This window comes from Rhinopithecus roxellana, chromosome 13 (assembly GCF_007565055.1).
Source record: "Rhinopithecus roxellana isolate Shanxi Qingling chromosome 13, ASM756505v1, whole genome shotgun sequence".
In the NCBI taxonomy this organism is placed as follows: Eukaryota; Metazoa; Chordata; class Mammalia; order Primates; family Cercopithecidae; genus Rhinopithecus; species Rhinopithecus roxellana.
In genome coordinates this window covers 71,833,060-71,857,671 of record NC_044561.1, presented here as the reverse complement: position 1 = coordinate 71,857,671, position 24,612 = coordinate 71,833,060, and the positions used below count along the sequence as shown (strand labels likewise).

General features: G+C 57.3%; 1 protein-coding gene across 1 annotated transcript in view; it reads left to right on the top strand.

The window, feature by feature from the left end:
- CDH4 (cadherin 4) overlaps positions 1-24,612 on the top strand; it is a 704,949-nt gene that overhangs the window by 629,546 nt on the left and 50,791 nt on the right. Inside the window, exons 7-8 of the mRNA XM_030914248.1 lie at positions 4,322-4,494; positions 24,470-24,607. Of these exons, the coding sequence (XP_030770108.1) occupies positions 4,322-4,494; positions 24,470-24,607 (311 nt within the window). The remainder of the gene's footprint in view (positions 1-4,321; positions 4,495-24,469; positions 24,608-24,612) is intronic.

Below are 24,612 nucleotides of genomic sequence, written 5' to 3'. Positions count from 1 at the left end.
CTGGATGCGTCCTCTCAGGCTGTTTCTCTGCAGCATTGAGGAGTTGGAACAGAGAATGTGTGACTGCAAAGCCTGACATACGTACTGCTGGCCCTTTACAGAAAGTGTCTGCTGGACCCTGGAGGAGACTGTGGCTGCTTTCAGTCTGGGTCTAGCAGAGCTCACTGGACCCAGCCACGTTCCTCCTCGTGGGACTCAGTTTCCCCGTCTGTCACAAAAGGAGGTGGCCATAGTCAGGGTTCCAAAGGTCTGTTTCCAGCCACCGTCTGACTTCCCATTCCACGCATCCCACGTGGCCCCTCCTCAATGCCAAGCCCTCTCACCTCCACATCCTGGTCCCTGAGCCTCCAAGGGGTCTTGGTCCTCCTCCATACATGAAATCACACAGCAGCGGGCCCCTCCTGCTGAGGGACTGCTTGGAGGAGGCAGCCTCGATTGGCGGGGGAGGACCTCCTGCCTGGCCTTCGGGAACTGGAGAGTCCTTCAGGACAGATCAGCTGGAAACGCCATCCCACATTCCATCCCGAGTGGGGAGAGCTTGGCCCCAGTGGGCAGGGGGTTCACGTGATGTCGTGAGGTTATCTGAGCTCCGTGGAGGCGGAGGAGAGGGGCATCTGGGGTGGGAGGTTCTCAGCCATTCTGACAAAGTGATTTCTCAGTGACGTGATGGACCAGGGCAGGCGCTCAAAGGGAGCACGCGGGTCTCTGCCTCACAGCGGATCAGTAATCCTGAGGTGCTGGGAGTCCTGGGCTGAATCGCTGTCCCTCCACCTCCCCCAGCCAGTAGGGCTGAGTGGAGAAGAGCTCCACGCCCAGATCCTGGACCCCAGCCCTGCTCCACCACTGTCCGATGTGTGATTGGCCCAAGTTCCTGCATGTGGGCAGCAGGCTGCCTGTGAGATTTATCTGAGACCTGACAAACCCACGCACAAAAGGCCCTCGGGCCAGCTGGGCACAGGGTGCGGGCCCAGGAATGGCGGTGAGGGGCTGGGGCAGGGTGAGGAAGAGACCAAGGCAGTCAGACAGGCTCTGCATCCCCATCCAGCCCAAGAGACCATCATTCTCATAAACCAGGCCGGCCGTGCTGCTTTCAGCGAGTACAACAGACGGCACCTGGTCCCTTCTTCCCTCACTGGTCAGGGCTTTGCTTCTCTCCCTCCACCTTCTCCATGTCCCTGCCATCATCCCGCCACCCCCACCATCACAGCTGCAGGGCCCCTTTCTGTGCCACGCATGTGGATCCTCACAGGTTTCACAGACGACAACGCCAGGGGCCACAGGTGGAGGGAACAGTGAGTGCTTCGGGAAGCTGGAGTGGTTTCTCCCTTTGACTTTCTGAACCAGATGAGCCAAATGCAGTCACCACCAACCCCACGACTTTCCCAGCGCTGCCCTGTCGTAGAGATGGGTGGTTTCAAATAGTGCCTGATGTGCCAGCGTTGGCCTCACTTGCTCGGGGATGCCTGGCTTGACGAAGGCTGAACATCAGTGACGCTGCCCTGGTCAGACCCACCGTCCACTTTGCAAATGAAATTCTGCAGGCGTTTGTTCGGATGTTTTCATAAGCAGCTTTAAAACCCTCACAAGGCAAAGTTATTTTTGTTTGTACAAGTCATATTCCTTAGATGCACCAGTGTATTTATCCTTTATATAAACGTTATGTGTATGTATATTTATAGGAGCTGTGTGTCTGTGTGTGTGTACCTGTGAGACAGAGAGACAGAGACAGAGACAGAGCTCCTCATATCTTTCTGCATTTCCGAGGTGCCCTCTAGGATCATTTTCCTTCCGCCCGTATTTCCTCTAGTGTGAGTCTCCAGGTGGCAATTTTTTTGTTTTATCATTTATCACATTTAGTGTCTACTTTTCCCTTTTATTTTTGAAAGTTTTTTTCACTGAGTCATGAACTCCAGGTTCCTCGTGAGTTCCTCGTGCTCCATTGTTTTCCAGCTTCCATCAGTCCTGTTGAGAAGTCAGCTTGCAGTCTTCTCATTGCCACAGTGAAAGTTTTGTGCTCTTTTAAAAAGGAGGCTGTGTATGATGTGATCCCTCTCCACGAACGATTCATTTCTGCTGCTAGTAGTGGACACTAACAACCACAGAGAACCTCAGCCTGAGCAGTTAGCTCTGTGCGTGTGTTCAGACTGCTCCTTCCCAGCTCACCCTCGCTCCTGGGGTGCTGCACTTCCAGGTTTTCCTCTTAGGAAAACGCAGAGGAAGCCAGCACAGAGGCATGGGGCTGCCTCTTTAGAGGGGAGTATGGTTGGGACCAGGCTTGTGGTGGGGACATCGTGATGGGGGCAAGGATCATCAGGGTGGGGTCCCCAGTTCCAGAGGTGGACGGTCACCAGGCCGTGGCCCCTCCCACCCATTTGCTCACCACATAAATGCATCTATTTTATTGACCTGTAATTCACATGCCATGCTCTTTAACGTGCTCCTGCCTCTGCTTGCTTTTCTGTGTTTTCATGAAACGTGTCTGCTGTGAGAATTTTGCATTCAGTAGAAGCTGAAAGCTGAAGCAAACTCCTAGTCCAACACACCCAAGCTTCCCCTGCATCCCAGCTGGGCTTGTCCTGCCTGGGTGGAAGGCCAGAGTGCGGGTCTTCTCTGCAGGGCTGCAGAGGGAGGGCGAGGTAGGGGAGGGGTGGAGGGGGAATACTCCCTGCCTGCTCTGGGGTCCTGGAAATAAATAGTAGCTTCGGGCTCCTCGCGGACCCTGCCTCCTGAGCATGAGGCTGCCCTGCACCCTGGGCTTCTGGCACAGTCTGGCAAATATCTAGCAGGGCATCTGTGTGCCAGGTCACAGGGACAGCATGGACCCAGCCCCACCCTTGTGGCTGTAATCCCACAGAGGACACAGACATTAAGCAGACACACAGCTGTTTCAATGCAGGTGAGATGAGGATGCACAGGGCCCCATGACTCAGTCCAGAGGGCCAGGAAGGGGTTTTGGGGATGAGGAGGAGTTGGCCAGGTGGAGGAGAGGGAAGAATGTTCCAGATGCAGAACAGATTGTGCAAGATCCCAGGGCTGGTGTGGTGAGAGTCCTTCATCTCATGCACACAGGAATGAGCACCTCAGGTCTCTCTAAGGGCCCCCCGCATGACCAGCAGCCCCGTCAGCCAGGGGAGGCACTGTGCGGGCAGAGGCTGCACCATCCCCAGAGCCCAGCAAGGCACCGGCAGCCCTCCTCTGTGCATGAACACTGCAGGGCCAGTCACTCGAGCTTTCAGGGTTCTGGGGCATCTCAGGCAGCCACTAGGATGAGCTGAGCACACACGTGTGCAGAGCCGGGGCAGGAACACTGGAAGGTAGCGGGCAGAGTCCAGCCCCAAGACTTCCAGGTGGGAGAGCCCGCCGTGCCAGCGTCAGGAGACAGCAGTTAGGAGCTCATGGAGAGGGGCCTCCACCGGGCACAGTGCTAGCTCAGAGTTGGTGCTCATTAGGCAGTGACTAAAGCCCCCACCCACCACTGCTCCCAGCAGAACTTGGCCCGCAGACCTGGAGATGCTCTGAGGCCACAGGGTGGGGTGTGCTGATGCAGTCCCTCCCCAGGGCAGGAAAGGCTGCTCGGCCAAGGGGAAGCCAAATGCCATTCTCAGGAAGTGGGGAGTGTACCAGTGTGCACCGTAGACCTCAACCCCCGTGTGTCCATGAGGAAACTGAGGCACCAAGCTGAGAGAGCGCATGGGCAGCTCCCTGAGCCCCTCTGAAATGCCAGCGGCCCCCAGTCCCACGGCACCCCCAGATGTGCTCCATCTGACTGAGTCCCACAGGCACAGCCTCCCGGCTAAGCGGCCCCTTCTAGGTTTGTTTTCCACTGTGTCCTCTGCGGTGTTTATTATACAGCTTCTGTGTATCCAGACCTATACCAGGCCCTGCTTCAGTGCCTCTGAGTCCCTCCCTTTAAGCCCAGCCGGGCTGGGTTCCATGTGGGAGTGGAGGCAACTTGGAGGCGCTGTTGGGACCTCAGGCCACCTGGCTCCAGGCCTGGTCCTGCTGCCCCATGCTCTGGAAGCTCACAGAAGTTCTTCCTGCTCTGAGTCCTGGTCTTCCCCCAGCTGAAAAAGGAAGAGGTCAGAGCAGATGACCTCAAAGGAACCTCGAGCTCTAGAAGAAATCCTTCCATGATTCTATACAGTGGGGGCAGAGTCAGCAGGTGCACTAACACCACCTCTGAGTACACCAAGAGGAAGAGGGTTCCACTTTGCCAGACTCACGGAGAGCTCTGCGGTCGAGGGGCCTCTGCCCAGGTGTGTGCGGGGGCGGCAGCCTGTGGTGCATGCTATCCCCATCTGAGCTGCTGTCTCTGTTCCAGGAACCTACGTGATGACCGTCACGGCCAACGATGCTGACGACAGCACCACGGCCAACGGGATGGTGCGGTACCGGATCGTGACCCAGACTCCGCAGAGCCCGTCCCAGAATATGTTCACCATCAACAGCGAGACTGGAGACATCGTCACAGTGGCGGCTGGCCTGGACCGAGAGGTGAGGCGGAGCGGGGTCTGTGTGCAGGCGGGTGAGCTCCTGGTCCCCGCAGGACGCCCACAGGACCCTCGGGGAGCCTCTCTAGTGGCACAGTCGGGGAATGATCAGAAACCTCCCCAGTGTCACTCTCTTGCCATGGGACAGACTCAGCAAAGGAGGCTCTGGAGCACTCACCACTGGCTGCTGTGGGGAGGCCTTGTGAGATTTCCAGAACAGGCCCTGCTGGTGTGTGTGGTTATGGGTGGAGGCCTCAGAAAAGCAGGGACCACCCGCTGGGGTCTCGGGGTCTAGCCACAGCGGCACTTGGGCTCTGGGGTGCTCTGACGGCCCCTCTCAGGACCTGAACACACACACCTGCCTTGAAACCCACCCCTTCTGGACCTGGCGCCTTCGAGGAGGCCCACCCCACCTAGGCTGCGGCAGCCTGGCTGTGATGAAGGGGGCATGGAAAAGCAGGGCTTTTCACACAGGCGGAAACCATCACAGCCAAATATATGGGCTGCTGGTTGGTGCCGGGTTCCATGTACCCCCACCTCCTGCACTGTCCTGCGGCCCCACAAGGCTTTTGTGACAGAGGCCTCCCTCCCCCTCTTCATCTCCAGTGCACGCCCCACTCAGAGACAGACCCCAGAGGGACGCCCTGGGCGGTGGGTGAGGTCGGGGGCCTGCTTCTGCTCTGAAGCCTGCCAAGTGCAGGTGCATCTCCAGCGCTGGGCGGTGTGTCCCTGGAAGATTCACCACCAGCTCCTGGGGCTGAAAGTGCCCCCCGAGCAGCCCCTTGAGTCCCCAGGCGCCCAGGACAGGGCATCGCCTGCCTTCCCCATCTCCAGGTCTCGCTGTCTGGTCTCCTGTTTGCACTGTGCCCACAGAACCAGCATCATTCCAGGAGTAATTTACCCTCTAAGACATTTGGCTCCCAGGAGCCAGTAGAGCCATCTCACTGGGCTCAGAGCCAGCAGCGTCCTGCCCGCGGGAGGCTCGTTTCCAGAGGCCACAGCGCCGCTTTCTGGCAGCTCCTCGGTCTTGCTGGCCTCGACTCTCCCGCTCCGAGTCAGCGGCTTCTGAGTGTTTCACGACCCTCAAGCTCTGGGTGCGCAGGGACCCCACTGCAAGCTGGGGCTGCCAGCCGGTCACTGGGGCTTGCTGGTGTCGCTTTTAGGGCTGGGGCTGGCAAGGAAGTGGCAGGTTCTTCTTCCTGGTTTGGGGCTGTGGGCCTCCAGTTTCTGCCTCAGCTCCAAAAACCAGGACTCACCTGCGGTGCCGTCTTCATCCCCGCCTTTCAGATCAACCAAAGCCAAGCTGCAGCCTGGGAAATGCCACCCGTCCTCATCCCTGGGAACAGCACAAAGGGGTTTTCCTGCACATTCCTAAATCGTAAGGAGGTGGTGCTCAGGATAGCACATGGGGGCAGACAGGCCACTTGGGAGGTAACTCTCGGCAGCGTGTGGCTTGCGGGGAAGGCGAGGTGGCCCCGGGGTGGGCAGGGGCTCGGGACTCAGACCTGCGCGGCAGGGGACATTGGCAGCCCCAGCCGTGGCGCCTTTCATCTGAGAGACAGGAGGGTGATGATGGCCTCGGACTCCAGGGATCGAAATGGAGTCGCGTGGCAGGCAGCATGAGGGCTGGCACAAGTGGCACAGGCAGGGACTTCTGATGCAGGATTTACATAAATATTTCTTAGAGTGATGTTGGCCAGAATGCCCGGGACTCCGAGTGAGCTGAGGTCAGTCCCAGCACCTTCACCCAGGACTGCAGGATCTGCTGAGGCCCTGCCGCCCTCCAGTGGCCAGGAACAAGCGCCCGCTGCGCTCAGACAAGGCTCTGCAGTGGAGCTGCGCCTGGCCCTGGTCCTGTCACTCAGCTAGGGAGACGATCCGTGGGCCCATGACCGAGTCCGGAGTGCTGTTAGTGAGGCCCACACAGATGTGGAAGAACCAGATACCGTCCCTCATCTCCTCTGTAGCCTGGGGTCCCCGCCTCCCCTGGGGAGAGAGGGCACCCCCCGTTTGCCCCTCCCACACACACCTGTGAGTGGCTGGTTTCCACAGGCGGGTGCCTCTCCAGCGTGTTTGCACAGCTTTTGGCAGAGCAGGTGGTCTGACCGGAGCAGGGTGCGTGCAAGCCTCTGCCCACACACTCCTGCACACGTGATGCTCCAGAGGTACAGATGGGATGGCACGGCTGCCAGCTGTGTCCAAGGAGAGGACAGGACAGCCGAGCAAGGGTCAGGCCCGTGGGCGCCAGCACCTCTGGGATGGCCCCTTGCAGGGGCAGGGGCAGGGGTTACCTAGAGCCCACAGGCTGCACCATCTGCGAGCCGGCAGCTGCTGGTCTGTGATGGGGAAAGCACAGGGGCAGAAAGGGCTGTGGCGACGCTCAGGGAGATCTGATGTGGCCTCGCCCTCCAGTCCCAGTGCAGGAGCAGGGCTGGCTGCATGCTGGCCCCAGGAAACTGTTCTCTCCCTACTCTATATTGGCTGCGAGGGAGCAGCGTCCAATTGGAGAGGCAGCTGGTTCTATTGAGCAACCGGAGAACTGGGAAGGGGGAGGTGTTCACAGGGGTTGGGTGCCTGCAGGGGAGGCATGCAGGGGTGCGGAGGGTTCCAGACGCGTAGACGCTGTCCATGAACACACCTCTTCATACATCGCATGTACAACGTGGCAGCAGTCTTCCCTTAGGGCAGGGGTTTTCTTACTATAATGATAAGCTGGGGATCTAAAGGGGACCATAGGCTGCCTGCTCTGGCCTGCACTGGTTTCATGTCGGTCCGTACTCCCTCTGGTTTCCGACGGGGTCGAGGGGCTCCCGGTGGCTTCGGGACCATCTGGTCTCCTTCAGCACAGATGTCTATAGATAAAGGGACTAAAGACAAACAGCTAAAGCTTTCTCACTGCAGGGTAGAGGGCTGGGAGGGCTGGGGGACTTTGTAGTTTATATTGTAGGAAAGAATATCTGATATTTTCCAGGCTGAAAATACATATAGGCAACATCCGTGGACCCCTCTTCATAGCTGAAAATCTTGCAAGGCCCGGCAGTCCGTGTGGGTGCAGGCTCTGACCCTGGGAGGGATCAAGAGCGCCATGGAGCCCACAACACCCTGGGGTTCCCCCAGCTGTCCCACCGGAGGGACACCCCTTGGCCTCCCTGGGCCTGGCATTCCTGTGGGCATGTCAAGGCCCATGATAGGGACGGTGCCCAGCCTCCTGGGCTTAGCTCCCCCTGCCCCTACAGATCATGGCAGCTCGGCCAAGGGAGGGCCAGCAGCCCCAGCCACCCAGAGACCTCCCCACCCACTGACCAGGCCCCAGTGAGGCCGACCCGGCAGCTGGACCCCCTGCCCAGGCTGGACACCGAGGTGAGGCGGAGCCAGCCTGCTCCCCAAGGCCCACAGCAGACACCCGCCCCCCGCCGCCCCCATCAGCAGCTTCAGCGTGACCTGCAAAATGTTGCAAATGAAATGCTCGTTTAAAAGCCATTAGAGGTGTGGTTGACAGACAGAGATTTATGAAGATTGAGGGACATGAGGAGACGCTGGTGTTGCGGGTGCTGGCGTTCTCCGCTGTGTGTGCCTGGGGACGTGAACAGCCTGGCTTCTATCCAACGGGAGGCCCCGTCTCATGCATGTCAGGCGCGGTGTGCTGGAGAGGGTGTCCCGTGTCTTCTTCCTCCAGGGCTTGTCAGGAGCGTGGGTGGTGTGGTTATTCTCCTTGATGACCTTCAGCTGCTAACATGCGATTCCAGGAAGATCCATTTCTGTCTCCTGTTTCTCTCTCATGCGTGTGAAACCAGCTGGTTGATGCAGTGAAGCCTGGGACCCCCATGTGGACGGGCGTCACGGGGGGACAGCAGAGCCATAGTCCAGGGGCTCAGGGGACGGTTGTGGGGCTGGACTTCGGGGCCATGTCCCCTGAAACATCCCTGGGGTGCACTGTTTGACAACACGTCTTCGGCTGGGAGGACCCCTGGCCTTCCTCAGACCCCCTGGCAGGGGATGGGGTGTAACCCAAAAGAGGCCTGGCCCCAGGCAGACCATGATAGGGTCATCACCAGGAACCAGCCAGGCACAGGGGCCCCAGAGGGAGGCCTGCGTGGACAAGATGGGCGTGGTCACTCCAGAGAGGACAACAGGCTCTGGCCTGCGTGGGCAGCCGGGAGCTGAGCTGCAGGCCTGGGGCAGCTGGGCAAGACCAAGGCCCCATCATGGCCGTGACGTCCTCATTCCCAGCCACGATCAAAACAAGACCTTCATGAGCAGCATGTGCCCGGCAGCAGGACCCCTCCCACCTTCTGTTTGCCCTGCCCCTTTCAAACCGAGCCCAAGCTTAGAACATCCAGGTCCCTGAGCTGCTCCCTCCCCAGGTTCGATGCAGCCCCTGGCTGGAAGGTGGCTGTGCGTCTTGAATCTGAGACAGACCCAGGCGTGGCCTGCAGCTGGCTGCATTTGGGTACAGAGACAGTGTTGGGTGCCCTCAGGGCTCCTGGTGAGCAGAACCAAAGGTGTTCATGTCATTTCATTTCCACATTATTTTCCTTGTGCAAACGTGTCTCTTTCTCCTTCTAAGGGCACCAGCTCGAGGGCTTCTATTAGAGACGCTGCCTCCAGCACGCAGCAGCCGTGTTCCCCAGGCCACCGCCTGGCCCCAAGTCTTCAGCAGCCCCTCCCAGTGGGGACATTGAGGCAGGCTCCCCTTCCCGGACATGGAGAGGTCATCCCCTTGGGCCGGTCTCTGCAGCAGTTTATGGCATGGTCTCGGGGTCGTGGATGACCTCTGAATCTGTGACCACTTGGCCGGAGGAGATGCAGGGCCCTGGCACTGGCCACCCCCATCTGCCCACTCAGCCATTCCAGGTCCTGTCTCCCGCCTTGGACACAGCCTCTCCCACCTTTTCGCCTTTGCCTCAGGATAGAAGTCCTGGAAGCTGCCAAAGACTCGGCAGGGTGTGCTGAGGCCGGAGCGCCCCGTGCCGGGGCTCTGCTTTCTGCACAGATCTGTGCTTAGTGTTCAGAGCTGCCCTGCTCGTCGTTCGCCCACCTCCTGAGGAAATCCGAATAATGGTTTATGGTTAACCGCTTTTGCAGCAGAGGAAGCGCAGTCTCGAATTTTCAACAACAAACAGTAAAGCAACAGCAAGTTTTAAGACAATGGCTCCAGGACCACTGTTGCCAGGCATTAGTAAACCCAGGTAGGCAGCCACTCACAGCAGCGTAGACGCCAAGCGAGCACCAGTTCAGCCCCCCGGGGCCCGGGCTTCGCCTGGCAGAGCCACTGGCGCCCTGGGCCCAGGCCTCCTGAGCCCAAGAAGCTGATTTCTGTCTGGCTTGGCCTATCAGAGAAGAGCACACATCGGGACCATTTCTCCACCAGCCCAGCTTGCCTTGCCTCGGCCGGACAGCTGCTCAGCCACTCTGAAAACGACACATCAGGTAATTCCTTTTTCTCTTCCTCCCCCTGTAAAAAGCTTCGTCTCCCCTGCCCTTGTGCAACAAGCAAAGTCTTCAGGGGAAGCACCAGAGGTGCCTCCTCAGCACCAGCCTCCATCTGACAGAGTGAGTCATCTTTAGGAAGAAGAAAATCCGCAAACATCGTTGCCGCCGTGTCTAATTAGGCAGAGCTATGTAAATTGAGTGCTTCTACATGATTAAGATGTCAGGAGAGGCTTCGATAAGACCTGAGTGGTTCAAGTGTCTCTCGTGTACCAGCCGAAGATGCACCACTTGCTAATCCTATTCATCTGGCGTTGTTTCCTAATTAGAATATCGATGGCCTAATGAGGAGGTGAACCTGCCGCCCGAGCCCCGTTCTGAAGGTGAGAGTGGGCTCTGCAGACGCAGGCGTCGTTCCACTTGCTGTGCAGTGAAACTAGCACCCGGCCAGTGTTGTTCTCAGCGTCCCTTCCAGGCTGCTCCTGAGGACATTTATTTTGTTATTAGAAACTGGATCCAGCCTCCCGGTCCTATCACAAGAGGACTATCACCTGGTCACCTTCATCAGCTCGAAATTTCTCCCCAAACAAGGTAGGCCAAATTAATGATCTCCTGGTCTGAAATGATTCTGGGGAAAGCAAAACCCACACCTCCCCGAATGTCTTCGAGACCCTCCGTCTGCCCGGCGCTGTCATCGATGGACGGAGAGTGATAGCATGGCTTTGTTCTACTGCTCGGGATATCGTTCTCACCACCATCGACTTTAGTTAACGTATTCACATGATTCAGATTCCTGTAGAAAGTGTTCATCGTGACCAGAATGTCCCCTTTCCCTTTGAGAGCGGCGTGGCTTTCTGAAAGGCGTTTCTCCCAGGCAGCCAGCCTCTCGTAAGCCCCACCCAGAGGCGTCTGCCTGGGGAGGGCAGTAGCCTGGGGGAGGCGGGGTCAGCAGCTCCCACTGGCTGGGGTTTTGAATCTCTGTCATGGAACCCTGTTTTGAAGACACCGAATATGGCTATGTCGTCTTGGAGAAAACAAATATTAGCAATCGAGACACATCTGCTGCTGACCCACCTCGGGCCGGATTTGTGCCCCTGAAGTCTTCCTGATCTCCCCTCTGCCCCCTCCCAAAAGAAGAGAAGAGAGGGAAGGACAGTAGTGAAAAGGTGGACCCAGCCAAGGCGCCGTCATCTTGGGGCTTTGACCTCCCTCCAAAACAGAGGCCCCGACTCCTGAGTCACATGACGTCCCCCAAGTGTGGGGCACTGAGCAGCCCCAAGAGGACCCCAGGCCAGCAGGTCCCCAGGCACGCTGGGCAGTGCGTGCTCTGAAGTTGGGCCACACGTGAGCTGGTGCCCACCGCTGCTGTCCAAAGGTTTCTGAAGGCCAGAGCTGGCAGGTGTGGCCACCCAGCAAGGTGCCAGTGAGTTACAGAGCGAGGGCCCCCCAGACCCCAGGAGAGCAGGAATAGCGGTGCTAATGGTGACCTGGTTCCATGGGGGACCCTGGATGGCAGAGGAGGGGGCTGAGCCATAGGACGGCCCACGTGACCCCCAACCACTTCCTGACAAAAGGTCCCTCCCTGGTGAGGAAGCTGAGTGCCCATTACCTTGACCAGCATGTCGGGGCCCTGTGGCCACAGGGCATGAGTATCAGCCACGCTGAGCAGGGTCACAGCAGGGCAGGGTCAGGACAGCTCCTCCATCCACGGACGGCACTGGAAGATGCGCCTGCAGCCCCTGAGTGGATCTCCCACCGCCAGGCCACATGCACATGGAGTGGTCTCCGTGCCCCAGGAATCCTGCACTGCGAGGGGAGGGGAGGAGATGGCCATGGAGTCTGAGAGGAGGCTCCATTCCATCCGTGGCATTTTGTAACCAAAGTGCCAAGGTGTTGGTCCGGGGCAGGGCTGCAGGAGAGGGAAGCGGTGGCTGCAGAAGAAATCAACCATTTCATGGTGCAGCTCCCCAGCAAGCCACTCCCGTGAACTGGACGCAACATGAACCGTGGCCAGAATTATGGCTCCATGTGGCAGCAGCGGCCAAGGCTCCCGCCTCAAAGCCTCCAGTGGTCAATCAGTTGACCGCTGTTCATCTGCCTTTGGAACTGGGCCCAGGCGACTGGGGTTGTAGCTGGAGCAGTGGCCAACATCTCCATCTGAGAAGGACCAGCGCCAGGCAGAGGGCAGGAAGAGGAGAGGGCAGCAGGTGGGGAGGAGTGAGAACCCATCACAGCTGAAAGTCCAGGTCCCCTGGGGGCCACTGGCCCAGCCACAGACCTGGCCCAATCAGCATCTGGACTGGGTTTAATTGTGGTCCCCAGAAAAGCTATGTCCACGCCCTGACCCCTGGCAAAGTGACCTTGTCTGGAAAAGGGGCCTTTGCAGATGTAAAGATCTGGAGATAAAATCGTCTGCATTGGGGTGGACCCTAAATCCTTATAGAGACAGAGGGAGACACAGGGGAGAAGGCGGCATGGAGACTGAGGCAGAGACCAGATGATAAGGCCACAAGCCAAGGGTGCCTGGAGCCTCCAGGAGGTGGAAGAGGCAGGATGGGTCCTCCCTCAAGTCCCTAGATGGAGCCAGGGCCCTGCCCACGCCTCCACCTCGGACCTCTGGCCTTCTGGACTGCTGTTTTTAAGTCACCTCATTTGACAAGACCCTGACGGGAAGCGGCCAGACTCAGTCCCTTTTGCCAAGAAGCCTGTGTCTGGCTTTGTGACGAGGCTTTATCGGCACACAGCATGGTTGGCCATTTGTACATGCGCGGTGCCACACACCAGGACGGCACCATGACGTGAAAGCCAGGTTGGGAGGAAGGAACAGGGATTTCATCTGCATCCTCGGCGGCACGGCCCCTTTGTCGGTCAGATCCAGGGTCTCAAACCCAGAGACAGGTTCCACCACAGAGGTGCAGTTCGTATTAATCTTGTTTTAACTTGGCCAATGTTGAAGCAGGAGATTTCTATTCAAATCCCGATTTCTGGATTCTCTTAAGATTCAGATCCTCTGGTCACACGGCCTACTTTCCTGCAAGGCTCCAGGAGGTCTGGGCTAAGGGAGTGACCACCCAGGGCTCTGAAGCCCCTGGCCCGGAGAGTGTAGCCCCTCCCTCCCAGGGCTCCAACGCCAGGCCCAGGGCACTCCCTGAGTCACTGTGTGAGGCTGTTTTCCCTGCCTTAGAGAAATACTTCCTCTAAGTGTATCATAACTGAGAAAATGAAAGACAAAAAGGCCTGTGCATCTCAGGAGAATGGGAGCGGAGTGTGTCTGCAGAAGAGCAGCGTATTCCCGAGTGTCTCCCAGCACCCTAGGTGGCGTGGCCCCCCAGCCCCCCACCTCTTCCTGTGTGTCCGAGAAGTCTCCCAGCCGGCCCTGCACGTGCCTTTCCTTCTCTTTTATGTCCACTGTCTCCCCCACACCTGGCGGAAGCCACTCAGACCACAGGGCACCTGCTCCGCTGTCTCCAGCCTCTGCACATCCCCTGCTCTGTCCACGCCCAGGAGCCTGGCAATCCTGTTCAGACACCAATGTGAACTCTTGTCTTCTCAAACCCCACCATGGTTTCCTGTCTCACCCAGGGTCAGAACCAAACCCGGCCCCATTCCTCCGGCACACCGAGCCCACCGCGCCTGCCCCAGGGCCTTCTCACTGGCTGTTCCCCCTGCCTGCACTTTCCTCCCAAGTTCCCCATGGCTCGATAGCCACATGTCTGCTTGGCAGACAGCCCTGCCCACCGCCTGGTTTAATCCAGCGCACCGAGCACCCTGTCCCTCTCTCCTGCTGTGTTTTCTACACGGCCTCTGTCCCCAGCTGATGTGATACTCTTTGCTGTTTGCCGTCGGTCTCCTCCCCTAGAGCCGTGCTTCCAACCTAGGGTGACGTCCCTCTTGGGACACTGGGCAAGTGATGGCATCTGTGGTTGTCACTGCTGGGTAGGGGCACCGCTGGCATTGCATGGGTGGAAGCCAGAAATGCTCAGCCCCTCTCAGTGCCCAAGACGCCCCACCGCAGAGAATGACCTAGCCCCAGGGCTGACAGTGCCCAGTGTAGGAAAAGCTTCCCCAGGGCGTCAGCCACAGGAGGGCAAGGACTCCAGGAGCCACTGGAATCCGTGGCTCAGAAACCCTGGGCCCCTGGAGAGCTCAGGCACGTGGCCCTCCACAGTCGGGTGTGACTGTCCGGCCCCTGGAGAGGGAAGTGTTCTCCTCTGAGACCCAGGGGTCGGGGGTCAGAAGAGGCCCCAGGGAGGAGCCCCCAGTGCCTGCTGGGCTGTCGGGACCTCCCCTGCCTGCCACCATCTTGTTCTTCCCAGACATCTAGACTCTTGGAATCACCAGCAGTCGTTCCTGGCAGCTCCTCTTTCCTCTGTGCCCAGCAGAGAATGTGAGAGACAGAGAGAAGGAGACAGAGAGAGAGAGAGATGGGGGAAGTAAGAGGGTCCCAGCATCCCCCACCCTCCTTCACCCCCATGCGGTGGGTTTTATGGATTTACGAAGCAGAGACCTTCTTTGTGGCCTTCCTGCCCCCAACACCAGGCCAAGGGAGGACTCGCGGCCTGGAACTGGGAAAGGTCGGCGTTTTCTCTGGGTTTGATCCAGCTCTGCGCAGCAGAAAGCAAACCTGGCTATAGAGTGAGAGGCGAGGGTCCGCTGGAGTTGGGCTTGGGGACACAGCGCAGAGACTCTGGGCCACCAGTGAGTACAGCCAGGGCTAGGGACACCAGAGGCCCCAAGGGGTCCTAAAACCCACAAGAGCTGAGGCAACTGCACGTCGCTGTCCTGGGTGTGCAAAGGGCAGCTGAGCTGAAGGTTGGGCAAGACACGCTTCCTTCAACGCAGCAGCCCGGGCAGCTAAGGGGCCGGGTCCCCGGGTTTCAGCCCCTCGTTCTGGAGGAGGCAAAGTCCGCAGATCCAGGGGTAGTGAGGGAGAGACAGTGGCGGTGGGCAGTCCACGAGAGTAAAGAGGTGTGCAGAGTGTTCAGGAGGGAGGGAGGGAAGATGGCCACCCTTTGGGGCTCCCTGTGTGGCCGTGCCCCGGAGCAGGGGTGATCTCTTGGTGACAGCCTGGGGGCACCCAGCAAGGGGCTCCATGCTCAGCCCCTCCCCACCCCAGGCAAGGGAACCTCAGAAAGGAGCCCTCTGCACCCTTGGACCTGCATTTGAAGGCCGAAGGGCTGAGCACCTCACCTCAGGGGCCGGCGGCTTCTCATTCCTGGGTGCCTGGGAAACTCACCTGGACAGGTGGGATGTGCCGCCCAGGCAGTGCCTCCTCTCAGAACAGCAGCAGCCCGGAAGGGCTGAGGAGTTTGGAGGAAAGAGAGGCCATGGGGTGGGGTTGGGGAAGGCTTCCTAGAGAGGAAGCCTGTAGCGGGAGGTGTGGGGTCGGGACACCAGCTGGAGCCCTGGGCTAGGCGTGGGCATAGGGTAGATCCCAGGTCCCTTCAGCCTGGAGGGTCCCTTCTCTGATAGCCTAAGAGTCAGCCTGTAGGCCCAGCACAGAGCCTGGCCGGCACCACTGCCAGCCAAATGCATCCCCCACCCCACCAGCCCGGTGATCCACGCTGGAGTGGACATAGGCTGCTGAGTCCCTCGGGGCCCTGCAAGGCAGTGGGGACTGAATTCAACACACAGGGCGTTCGTGCCTGTGCCTCTCTCACCAAGCGTCACCGTGGTAGCTCGTGTCTGTGTTTCATGCCTCTTTATGGCTGAATAATATTCCGCTGCATGGGGCAACCACGTTCTCTTCGTCCATTCATCGCTCAGTGGACACTTGGCTATTTGGCCCTTTTGGCTGCTGTGAATGGTGCTGCTTTGAATGAGGGCGTGCAAAGTGTTTGTCAGAACCCCTGGTTTGAGCTCTTTTGGATACATACCCAGGAGTGGAGCTGCCAGGCCCTGTATTGACTCTTGACTTGTGAGGACCTGCCAGCCTGTTTTCCGCGGTGCCTGCACTCCCTCCTCCCACGACATCTAATCTTCGTGCCGGAGTCACATTCTCAAGCTCCGGACAGATCCCAGGTGCTGTGCACCCTGACGATGAGACACGGAGCAGGGCCCGGCCCTCTGTCTGCTCCATCTGTCAGCTTCCGAGGGGGTGGAGGTTCCAGCAGTGACAGCTGGGAAGACCGTCGGGGAGTGTGTGGTCCAGGAGGAAGCGGTGGGAGCAGCGCTGACCTGAGAGGAGCTGGAGAAGCTCCCAGAGCAGCAGCCACCGTCACACTGGCACTGTCTCCGGCTCACCCAGAAGGAAGGGATGCAGGGCTTTGGGGCTCCTTTTATATCCCCATTCGGACCACCTCTAGGTGCAGAGAGCCTGGAGCAGGTGGGGGAGGCGTGCTTGCAGCCTGGCAGATGAGACCACCCCTAGATGGTGGCTGGGGTGGGGGCAGCACCCAGGAGAACTTCAGGATCTGAGCTCCAGGCGCGGCTCCTGCCAGGGTGCATCATTGGCTGTGCGGCCGGCCAGCCGATGCTGGGTATGGGCAGGGCACACTCAACTCAGGAAGCTTTGATGCCTTTCTAGGGCAGGCCGGCCGCCTGCATTATCGATGGCTGTTCTGCAAAATTTACATGCTGAGCTATGGGGAGGTGAGCAAAACCCCAGGGATGGCCCACTGTGCTTTTCTTCCCTCCTCTTGAACTTGAAAATGGCCAAATCACTTTTTAATGAATTCACTGCGGCTCCACTGCTGACGGCATGGCTGGCCCCAGAGACCTCTGCCATGTTCTCTGCACCCAGCAGAAGCAGGAAGGGTAGGGGCCCCAGCCCAGGACACGAGCAGGCATCCAGCAGGGCACACCTGGCTGTGCAGGACTCCCGCTGCCTGCCCAGACACCTCCATTGAGGGTTGACATGGGAAGTGAAGGCTGCATATGTCAGCCATGGAGAGGGGACTCTGGGACGCTGGTCCAGAGCTGAGTCCTGGGTCATCTGTTTGTCCCATGAAGGCTGGGAGACACTTACTGGCCTCCAGAGCACTCACCAGCCCCTGACCTCGGGGAAGTCCTGGGCCTTCATCCTCTGCAAAGTGGGAGGACGCCGTGCCCCTGTGCCGCACAGGCCCTTGGAAGCCTGCACACGGCCCACGCACACCGCGAGGTCTGTTGAGGCACCAGGAGGAGGTGCCAGACTCCTCTGAGAACAGGCTAACGTGGGGCTCCCCTCGCCTGCCTCATAGGAATGAAATGCACTTGAGGGCAAAGGGTGCGGCCCCATGTAAGCCTTTTAGAAAAATACATCGAAACCTCCAGCCAAGCCAGCCCACGCTGGCTACGTACAGACCAGCCACGTCTGCAAGCGACCTGTCTGCGGGAGCTCTCATGGCTGCCTCATGAGCACATGCCTGGGTCCTGCTCACCCACCCTCTCGTCCCAGATACCATCCTGGAAAAGGGAGGTGGGGACAGTGAGAGGTCAGGAGCCTGACCCCACCTCCCCGGTGCTCCCAGGGGTGCCAGGCCAACCCTGCCTGGACTTCAGAAGCCAACAGAAAGGCCACTGGCTGCTCCTGGAGGTCTCCTTGGAGACTTCTTCCTTCTTGCGGGTCTAGCTTCCCGCCCCCACCCAGCCAGGAGACACCCCTGCCCTGCCTCTCAAAATCGAGACCCAGCTGCCCTCTAGTGGCAATCAGCTGCACACACACAGACAACACACACGCATGCACATCCATGCACATGTGGGTTTACATGCCTGCAGAGGTGCACACATACACGTGTGTATACACACACACAGGCATGCACACACGTGCACACACGTACAATACACTGTACATGTCTCTGGGTTTCTATAATGCTTTATTTATTTTCAATATATAGAAAAGAATACATTTCTTTCCTATACATTGAAAGCACCGCAGCCAGGGGTGGCTTCCATGAACCGGCTCTGATACGATGACTGAAGAAATGGAGACTTGGAGAATAATGTCATGCTGCAGGTCTGTGACAGCGGTTTCTCCATGGGCTGACATTCTTCTCCTCTTGGATCCCTCCCTTTCCCGCTGGCCTGTGTCAGTCTCCTGTTTTCCAGTCTGGTCCTTCTGGCGGTGCCGTGCTGCAGGAGGAGGCGGCCACAGCCAAATAAACACATAGCTGAGAGCAGCCTGGGGGCCCCACACTGCAGGATGGGTGGCCAAGGGGAGCTGGTGCAGGCAGGCAGTGGGGCACCGCCTGAAGGGGACATCGCGCCCAGGAAAGAGGCTGCTGAGAGCCCCCTGCAGCTTCAATTTCCAAATCTGTCCTGGAAGGGGGAAGAAAATCGGATTTGTAAAGAACAAGAGAAACTTGGGTGAGAAATGAAGAAAGTGTCCACAGCGAGGCTGCCTGCTACCCTGTCAGAAAACCCAATTCTGTTTCCTCGGGGAGCAGGGACTGAAGTGAGATGCAGCCAATCCCCGCAGAGCCACTGCCACAGCCAGTACACATAGATGGGGCGCAGATGAGATGAGGCTCTGCAGGCAGGATTCCAGCCCCTCACCAAGGTGCCATGGGTACCTGGCATTTGGGTTCGCATTGGCAAGCCTGTCCACTGGTGCTGACGCCGTCCCCAGCCCATCTCTGCAGTGTCCTAGCCAGAGGCAGAGCCAGCCTTCAGGCTCCATCCAGCTACCGCGACTCAGGGCTGCGAGCTCACAGGTGAAGGAGAACGCGGCCAGGCTGGAGAAGCTTCCAGAGGTGGGCTGGCTGGTCTCTGTATTGATGAACAGGAAGGCACATTTTCTTTCTGGTGGGATCCTGAGGCAAGAAACCTTGGGGCAGGGACCTCTGCCATGGGCAGTGCCATGAAGTCCAAGGCCTCAGGCCTGGCGAATGTCTGGACACACACTGATCCACAGTTAGAAGGCAGATCCTGACCCTGAGGTTGCAAAGAGCAGCCAGTCAAGCGTGGTGCCAGCTCTGCTGTTTCTATGACGTCCATCCCACATTCAGGAGGCCCAGCGGGCATCGAGCTGATGTCACTGTGGACATTGTTGGTGCTGCCCGAGTCCCATCCATAACAAAGGCCGGAAGCGCAGACCAACCCAGTGTCAGGGACCCCGACCGGCCCCTCGCTCTGCCCTGGTCAGCTGTGTAGCACTGGGGAGGTCATGAGGCTGCCTGGCCCTCACTGGATTCAGTCCTCCCCTCTGTAAATGGTAAAGAAACATGAGCTCCGCTGAGCACGCAGCGTGACACCAGTCACTGAAACAGTGAACAGGAACATGCAGTCAAAACTGGGTTTTTATTGTGTCTTTCCCCATTGTTGGTTTTCTCCCCTCCCTCACAGCCTCCGCATTAGCCCCAGCAATGCCCTCTTCTGCGCCGTGCACCTCATACCTCCTGCCCCAGCCCTGCTGTGCCTGCAGCTCATGCTGTCACTCCCTCCTCCCTCTAGTGAGCCCCCACCTTCCTTCCACAACCAGCTCCCCTTGCACTTCCATGGAGAAGCCTCTCTCACCTCCTCAGTCTCCTTATCTCATGGATGGATGAGAGATCCTCGGCTTCCTTATTGGGTGGTTGTAATCCACCTGACATAAGGAGAGGTGTCTCTAAAGGATGGACGGATGGATGGATGGATGGATGGATGGATGGATGGATGGATGATGGATGGGTGGATGGTGGATGATGGATGGTGGATGGGTAGGGGGATGGTGGATGATGAATGAATGGATAATGAATGAATGGGTGATGGATGAATGGGTGATGGATGAATGGATGATGGATGAATGGATGATGGATGGATGATGGATGGATGGATGGATGATGGATGAGTGAGTGGATGGTGGATGAGGGATGATGGATGGATGGATGGATGGATGGATGGATGGATGGATGGTGGGTGATGGATGGATGAATGGATGATGGATGAGTGAGTGGATGATGGAGGGATGATGGATTAGTGAGTGGATGGTGGATGATGGATGATGGATGGGTAAATGGATCAATGATGGATGAGTGGATGGATGGATGGGTAATGGATGGGTCAGTGGATGGTGGATAATGGATGGGTGGATGGATGAATGGATGATGGATGGACAGATGATGGATGGATAGATGGATGATGGATGCAAGGGTGGATGATGGATGATGGACAGGTGGGTGGATGGATTATGAATGGATGGATGGGTGGGTGATGCATGATGGATGTGCAGATAATGGATGGGTAAATGATGGATGGGTGGGTAAGGGGATGGATAGAGGGATGAGGGAGAAAGGAAAAATGGGAGCAGGTAAGGGTTAACCTACTGTGAGAAAACTATCAAAGTAGGATGTAGCACCCAAGTAAATGTAAGCTATTTCTGTTATTTGTTTGTATCTCCTTGACTCCAAGTTCTATTCATCTTGGTAAATATCAGCTCTGTCAGGCATGACTCATTAACTTGGTTCCCTCAACAGACACTGATTACCTACTGTGTGCCAGGTCTGTACCTGGTACTTTGGACACAAAGCTGGACAAGACTCAGTCCTCGGGGCACTCTGGGTCTTCCAGGAGAGTCCGGCCTGCAGCAGATGTGGGCAGGGTTGTGGCTGTCCAGGTCATGCTGCATCTGCCGGGTTAATGAGGGAGGCAAGATCAGTTCCAGAGGCACTAGGGGAGCTCATTCTGGAAGGAAGAGTGGGGTCTCACCAGCGGGAGGATGGAGAGGGACAACATAGCCACAAGCACAGAAGGGCAGGGATAGGAGGTGTGGGGGGCACAGTGCAAACAGGGCGTCATGTGGGGCAAATGTTGGGGTAATGAGGGAGGGGAGAAAGCCAACAATGGGAGAAACAATGAAAACCTGGTTTGGGCTGCACGTTCCCGTTCACTGTCTCAGCAACTAGTCACAGCTGTGCGGTCAGCAGAGCACACGGTCCTGTCCCGTTTTACAGAGGGGGCCACCAAATACAGGAGGCCCAGGTTGCTGACGGCTCTGCAGCCTGCAGGCCCCTCCCTGTCCTGCTGAGCCTCACAGCCTCCCCTGGAACCCTCTCCTGCAGGGAGTCTGAGCAGCCCACTCTCCTCGGCCCTGCAGGAGCTCTGAGTTCTGCAGTCCTCCCCTCTCTCTCCAGGTGACTGATCCCCTGCAGGGGCCATGCAGGCATGGGCCGAGAAGCAGTTTCCTGCCCTTCCAAGAGGCCCCTGACACCTGCCTCCTTGAGGGAGAGCTCTCAGAACAACAGTCAGGGCTGTGATGAGGCACATGTTGCCTCATCACTAGGGAGCCCAGGAGCCAGCGCCCCACTGCACTGAGCCCTGGCCCCATGTAGACTGGGCCTGGTCACCAGGCCACAGTCATCCTGGTTTGGGTGGAGGCCATGTGGAACACCCCTGAGCCTGATTGGCTGCTGTGTTCCCACCTCTCAGGTCCAACCGCAACTCCCAGCCCTGCCCTCAGTTCACCCTGTCACCTTCAGGCAGCGTGACTGCCTCTTCCTGGAAGCCTCCCCTGGCTCCCCAGCCCTCCCTCCCTGAGATGCTTGTGGCCTTACTCTCAGGCCTGTCCAGGTGGCAGTGGCTTACACTGCCTGACATTGGAGCCCAAGGTCAGCAAACGTCTTCTGTAAAGTACCAGGTGGTCCATATTTTAGGTTTTGTGGGGCATACAGTCTCTGTGCAGATACTCGGCTCTGCCTGGCAAGTGTGAAAGCAGCCGTAGATAATGTGTCAATAAACGAGCATAGCCATGTGCCAATAAACGAGCATAGCCATGTGCCAATAAAACTTTATTTACAATAACAGTGATGGGCAGATTCAGCCCACAGGCCATTGCTTGCTACGTGTATAAGTTGGATCATGTGATGCCCCTTAGTGACTCACAGCGGTCCACAGACCATCCAGACACCTCATGGAGCACCCAGGTCCCTCTGTCATTCCTCAGATCTTCTGTTGTCACCACAGTCGGTGGCAACAGTACTTGCTGTCATGGGGCACGTACTCTGTGTTGGGCCCACGTTTGACCCTGGAGACACAGTGGGTGATGGATGAGATAGCCATGGCCCCCAGAGCTCAGGCTGGCGAGGGACACATCCAACCATCAAGGGAGGACACAGCAAATGTAGAAGTGCAAGCCAGGAGTGAGTCATGGATGAAGAGCAGGCTGAGCTGACAGCATGCTGGGCTGGAGGGCCAGGAGAGAATTCCGTGGGAAAGGACATCTGGGGGCTGAAGAGCTTGATTCAAGATGAGGCCACAGAGGGGTTAGCAGCCATGACACATGGAGTGCTGCAGCCATGTTAAGGGTTTGGGTGTACGCCAGGGAGTTTTTGCTGCATAACAAAAGATCCCAAAACTTAGCAGCCTAAAACAACCACCATTTATTTCTATTTATTTAGCTCATAATTCCACAAATTGGCAATTTGGGCTAGGCTCAGCTGGAAAACCCTTCCATCCTTGGCTGGGCTTATTCATCCATCTCTCATCAGCTGCCACTTTGGCTTGGGGCTGGCTGGTCTTGGAGGGAAGGAGGAAGGAATAGAAAGACAGAGGGATGGAAAGGTAGAAAGAGAGAGGGAGGGAGGGTGTATGGGTGGATAGCTGGATGGATAAATGGATGGGTGGGTGAATAGAGGGATGGTGGTTGGGTGGATGGGTAGATCAATGAATGGGTGGGTAAATAGAGGCATAGATGGATGGATGGGTGAGTAGAGGGATGGTGGTTGGAGGGATGGGTAGATGGATAGGTGGTGGGTGAATAAAGGGATAGATGGGTGGGTGAATAGAGGGATGGTGGTTGGGTGGGTGGATGGATAAATGAATGAGTGGGTGAATAGAGGGATAGATGGATGGATGGGTGAACAGAGGGATGGTAGATGGGTGGGTGGGTGGATGGATAGATGGATAGGTGTGTGAATAGAGAGATGGTGGATGGAGGGGTGGGTGGATGGATAGATGGATGGGGGGATGAATAAAGGGATGGTGGATGGAGGGGTGAGTGGATGGATGGATGGGTGGGTGAATAGAGGGATAGATGGGTGGGTGGGTGAATACAGGGATGGTGGTTTGGTGGGTGGATGGATAAATGAATGGGTGGGTGAATAGAGGGATAGATGGATGGATGGGTGAACAGAGGGATGGTGGATGGAGGGGTGAGTGGATGGATACATGGATGGGTGAGTGAATAGAGGGATAGATGGATGGGTGGGTGAATAGAGGGATGGTGGATGGTTGGGTGGGTGGAAGGATAAATGGACGGGTGGGTGAATAGAGGGATGGTGGATGGAGGGGTGGGTGGATGGATAGATGGATGGGTGGGTGAATAGAGGGATAGGTGGATTGGCGGATGAGTAGAGGGATGGTGGATGGGTAGGTGGGTGGATGGATAGATGGATGGGTGAGTGAATAGAGGGATGGTGGATGGGTGCATGAATAGAGGGATAGTGGATGGGTGGGTGAGTGGATGGATAAATGGATAGGTAGGTGAGTGGATGGATAGATGGATGGATGGGTGAATGCAGGGATGGTGGATTGGGGGGTGCGTGGCTGGGTGGAGAGATGGATGGATGATGGTTGGAAAGAGAAAATGTTGGTGACCATCTGCTGTTGGTAATTCCTTATGGAGCCAGTTTATGGAACTTGAGCATGTTTCACTGAATCACACTGCTAGGAACTGGTCTTCTCCCTTAACCTCTTAGAGAAGCAAGACTCAGGATTGTTTGTCACTTGGAGAGCTTTTCACAGGGTCCCTTTTTTGCTTTGGTCCCCAGAATCCCCTCCCCTAATGGTACTGGTGAGAGGCGGGCTGTGGTCCCAGCAGGGAGCTGCCCACAAGCTTGTCCTCAGCTGCCACCTCAGAAGTTCATGCCTCTGGGTCAGAACAGAGGTGTGGAAAAGCCACCTCGGCCAGCTCAGGGATTTTGGCACTGATGGACTCCCAGCAAGGGCTCTGTGAAGAAAGGCCATGAGACTCCTTCAATGCCTAATAAAATGCACTCATCCCACCAAGCCTTATTTGCTCACACCTGAAGCCTGCATGGTAAACTGCCATGCAGTTTGCTTCACATTTGAAGCTCACACCTGCGCCTGCATGGTAAACTGCCCTGTCAGGACTGCGTTTTCCAGCAGAAAGCATGCTTGCGTCTCCACACCTGCAAAGAGAAGGGAAAGGGTTTGTCTTTTCTTCCCATCTGAATGTCTGACCTGCAGTTCGGCTGAACAAGGTAGACACTCAAGAAACGAGGTCCCTCCTGACCTGCGTCTGTGGGGCATCCCTCCCTTTGCAAACTGTCCCTGCTTGGTTTTCCAGACCGAATGCAACCCCAGTGCCCTCTGGGCTCCCCTGTTCTCCTCCCTTCTATCTTGGCACCAAACGTGATCTACTCCTATTAACGGCAGGACCACAGAGACGAAAACACAAGCAAGCCTCTTCATGCCGCACCTTAAGCCATGGCGAGGGGAGGAGAAACTTACTCCGATAGACAGTGTCAACCGGGAGGCTCAGAGAAGGCCCTGCGCCCAGCACACAGCCCCCGATGAAAGAGAACCGGCTCCAGGAACTCCGTTCCTGTGAACAGATTTCTTTTCATAAGTGCCCTGTCAATTAAAACCCAAACTGATTTTCTGTTCTTTCTCAACTGGTGTCTCCCTTCCAGAAAGTTCAGCAGTACACAGTCATCGTTCAGGCCACAGACATGGAAGGAAATCTCAACTATGGCCTCTCAAACACAGCCACAGCCATCATCACGGTGACAGATGTGAACGACAACCCGCCAGAATTTACCGCCAGCACGGTGAG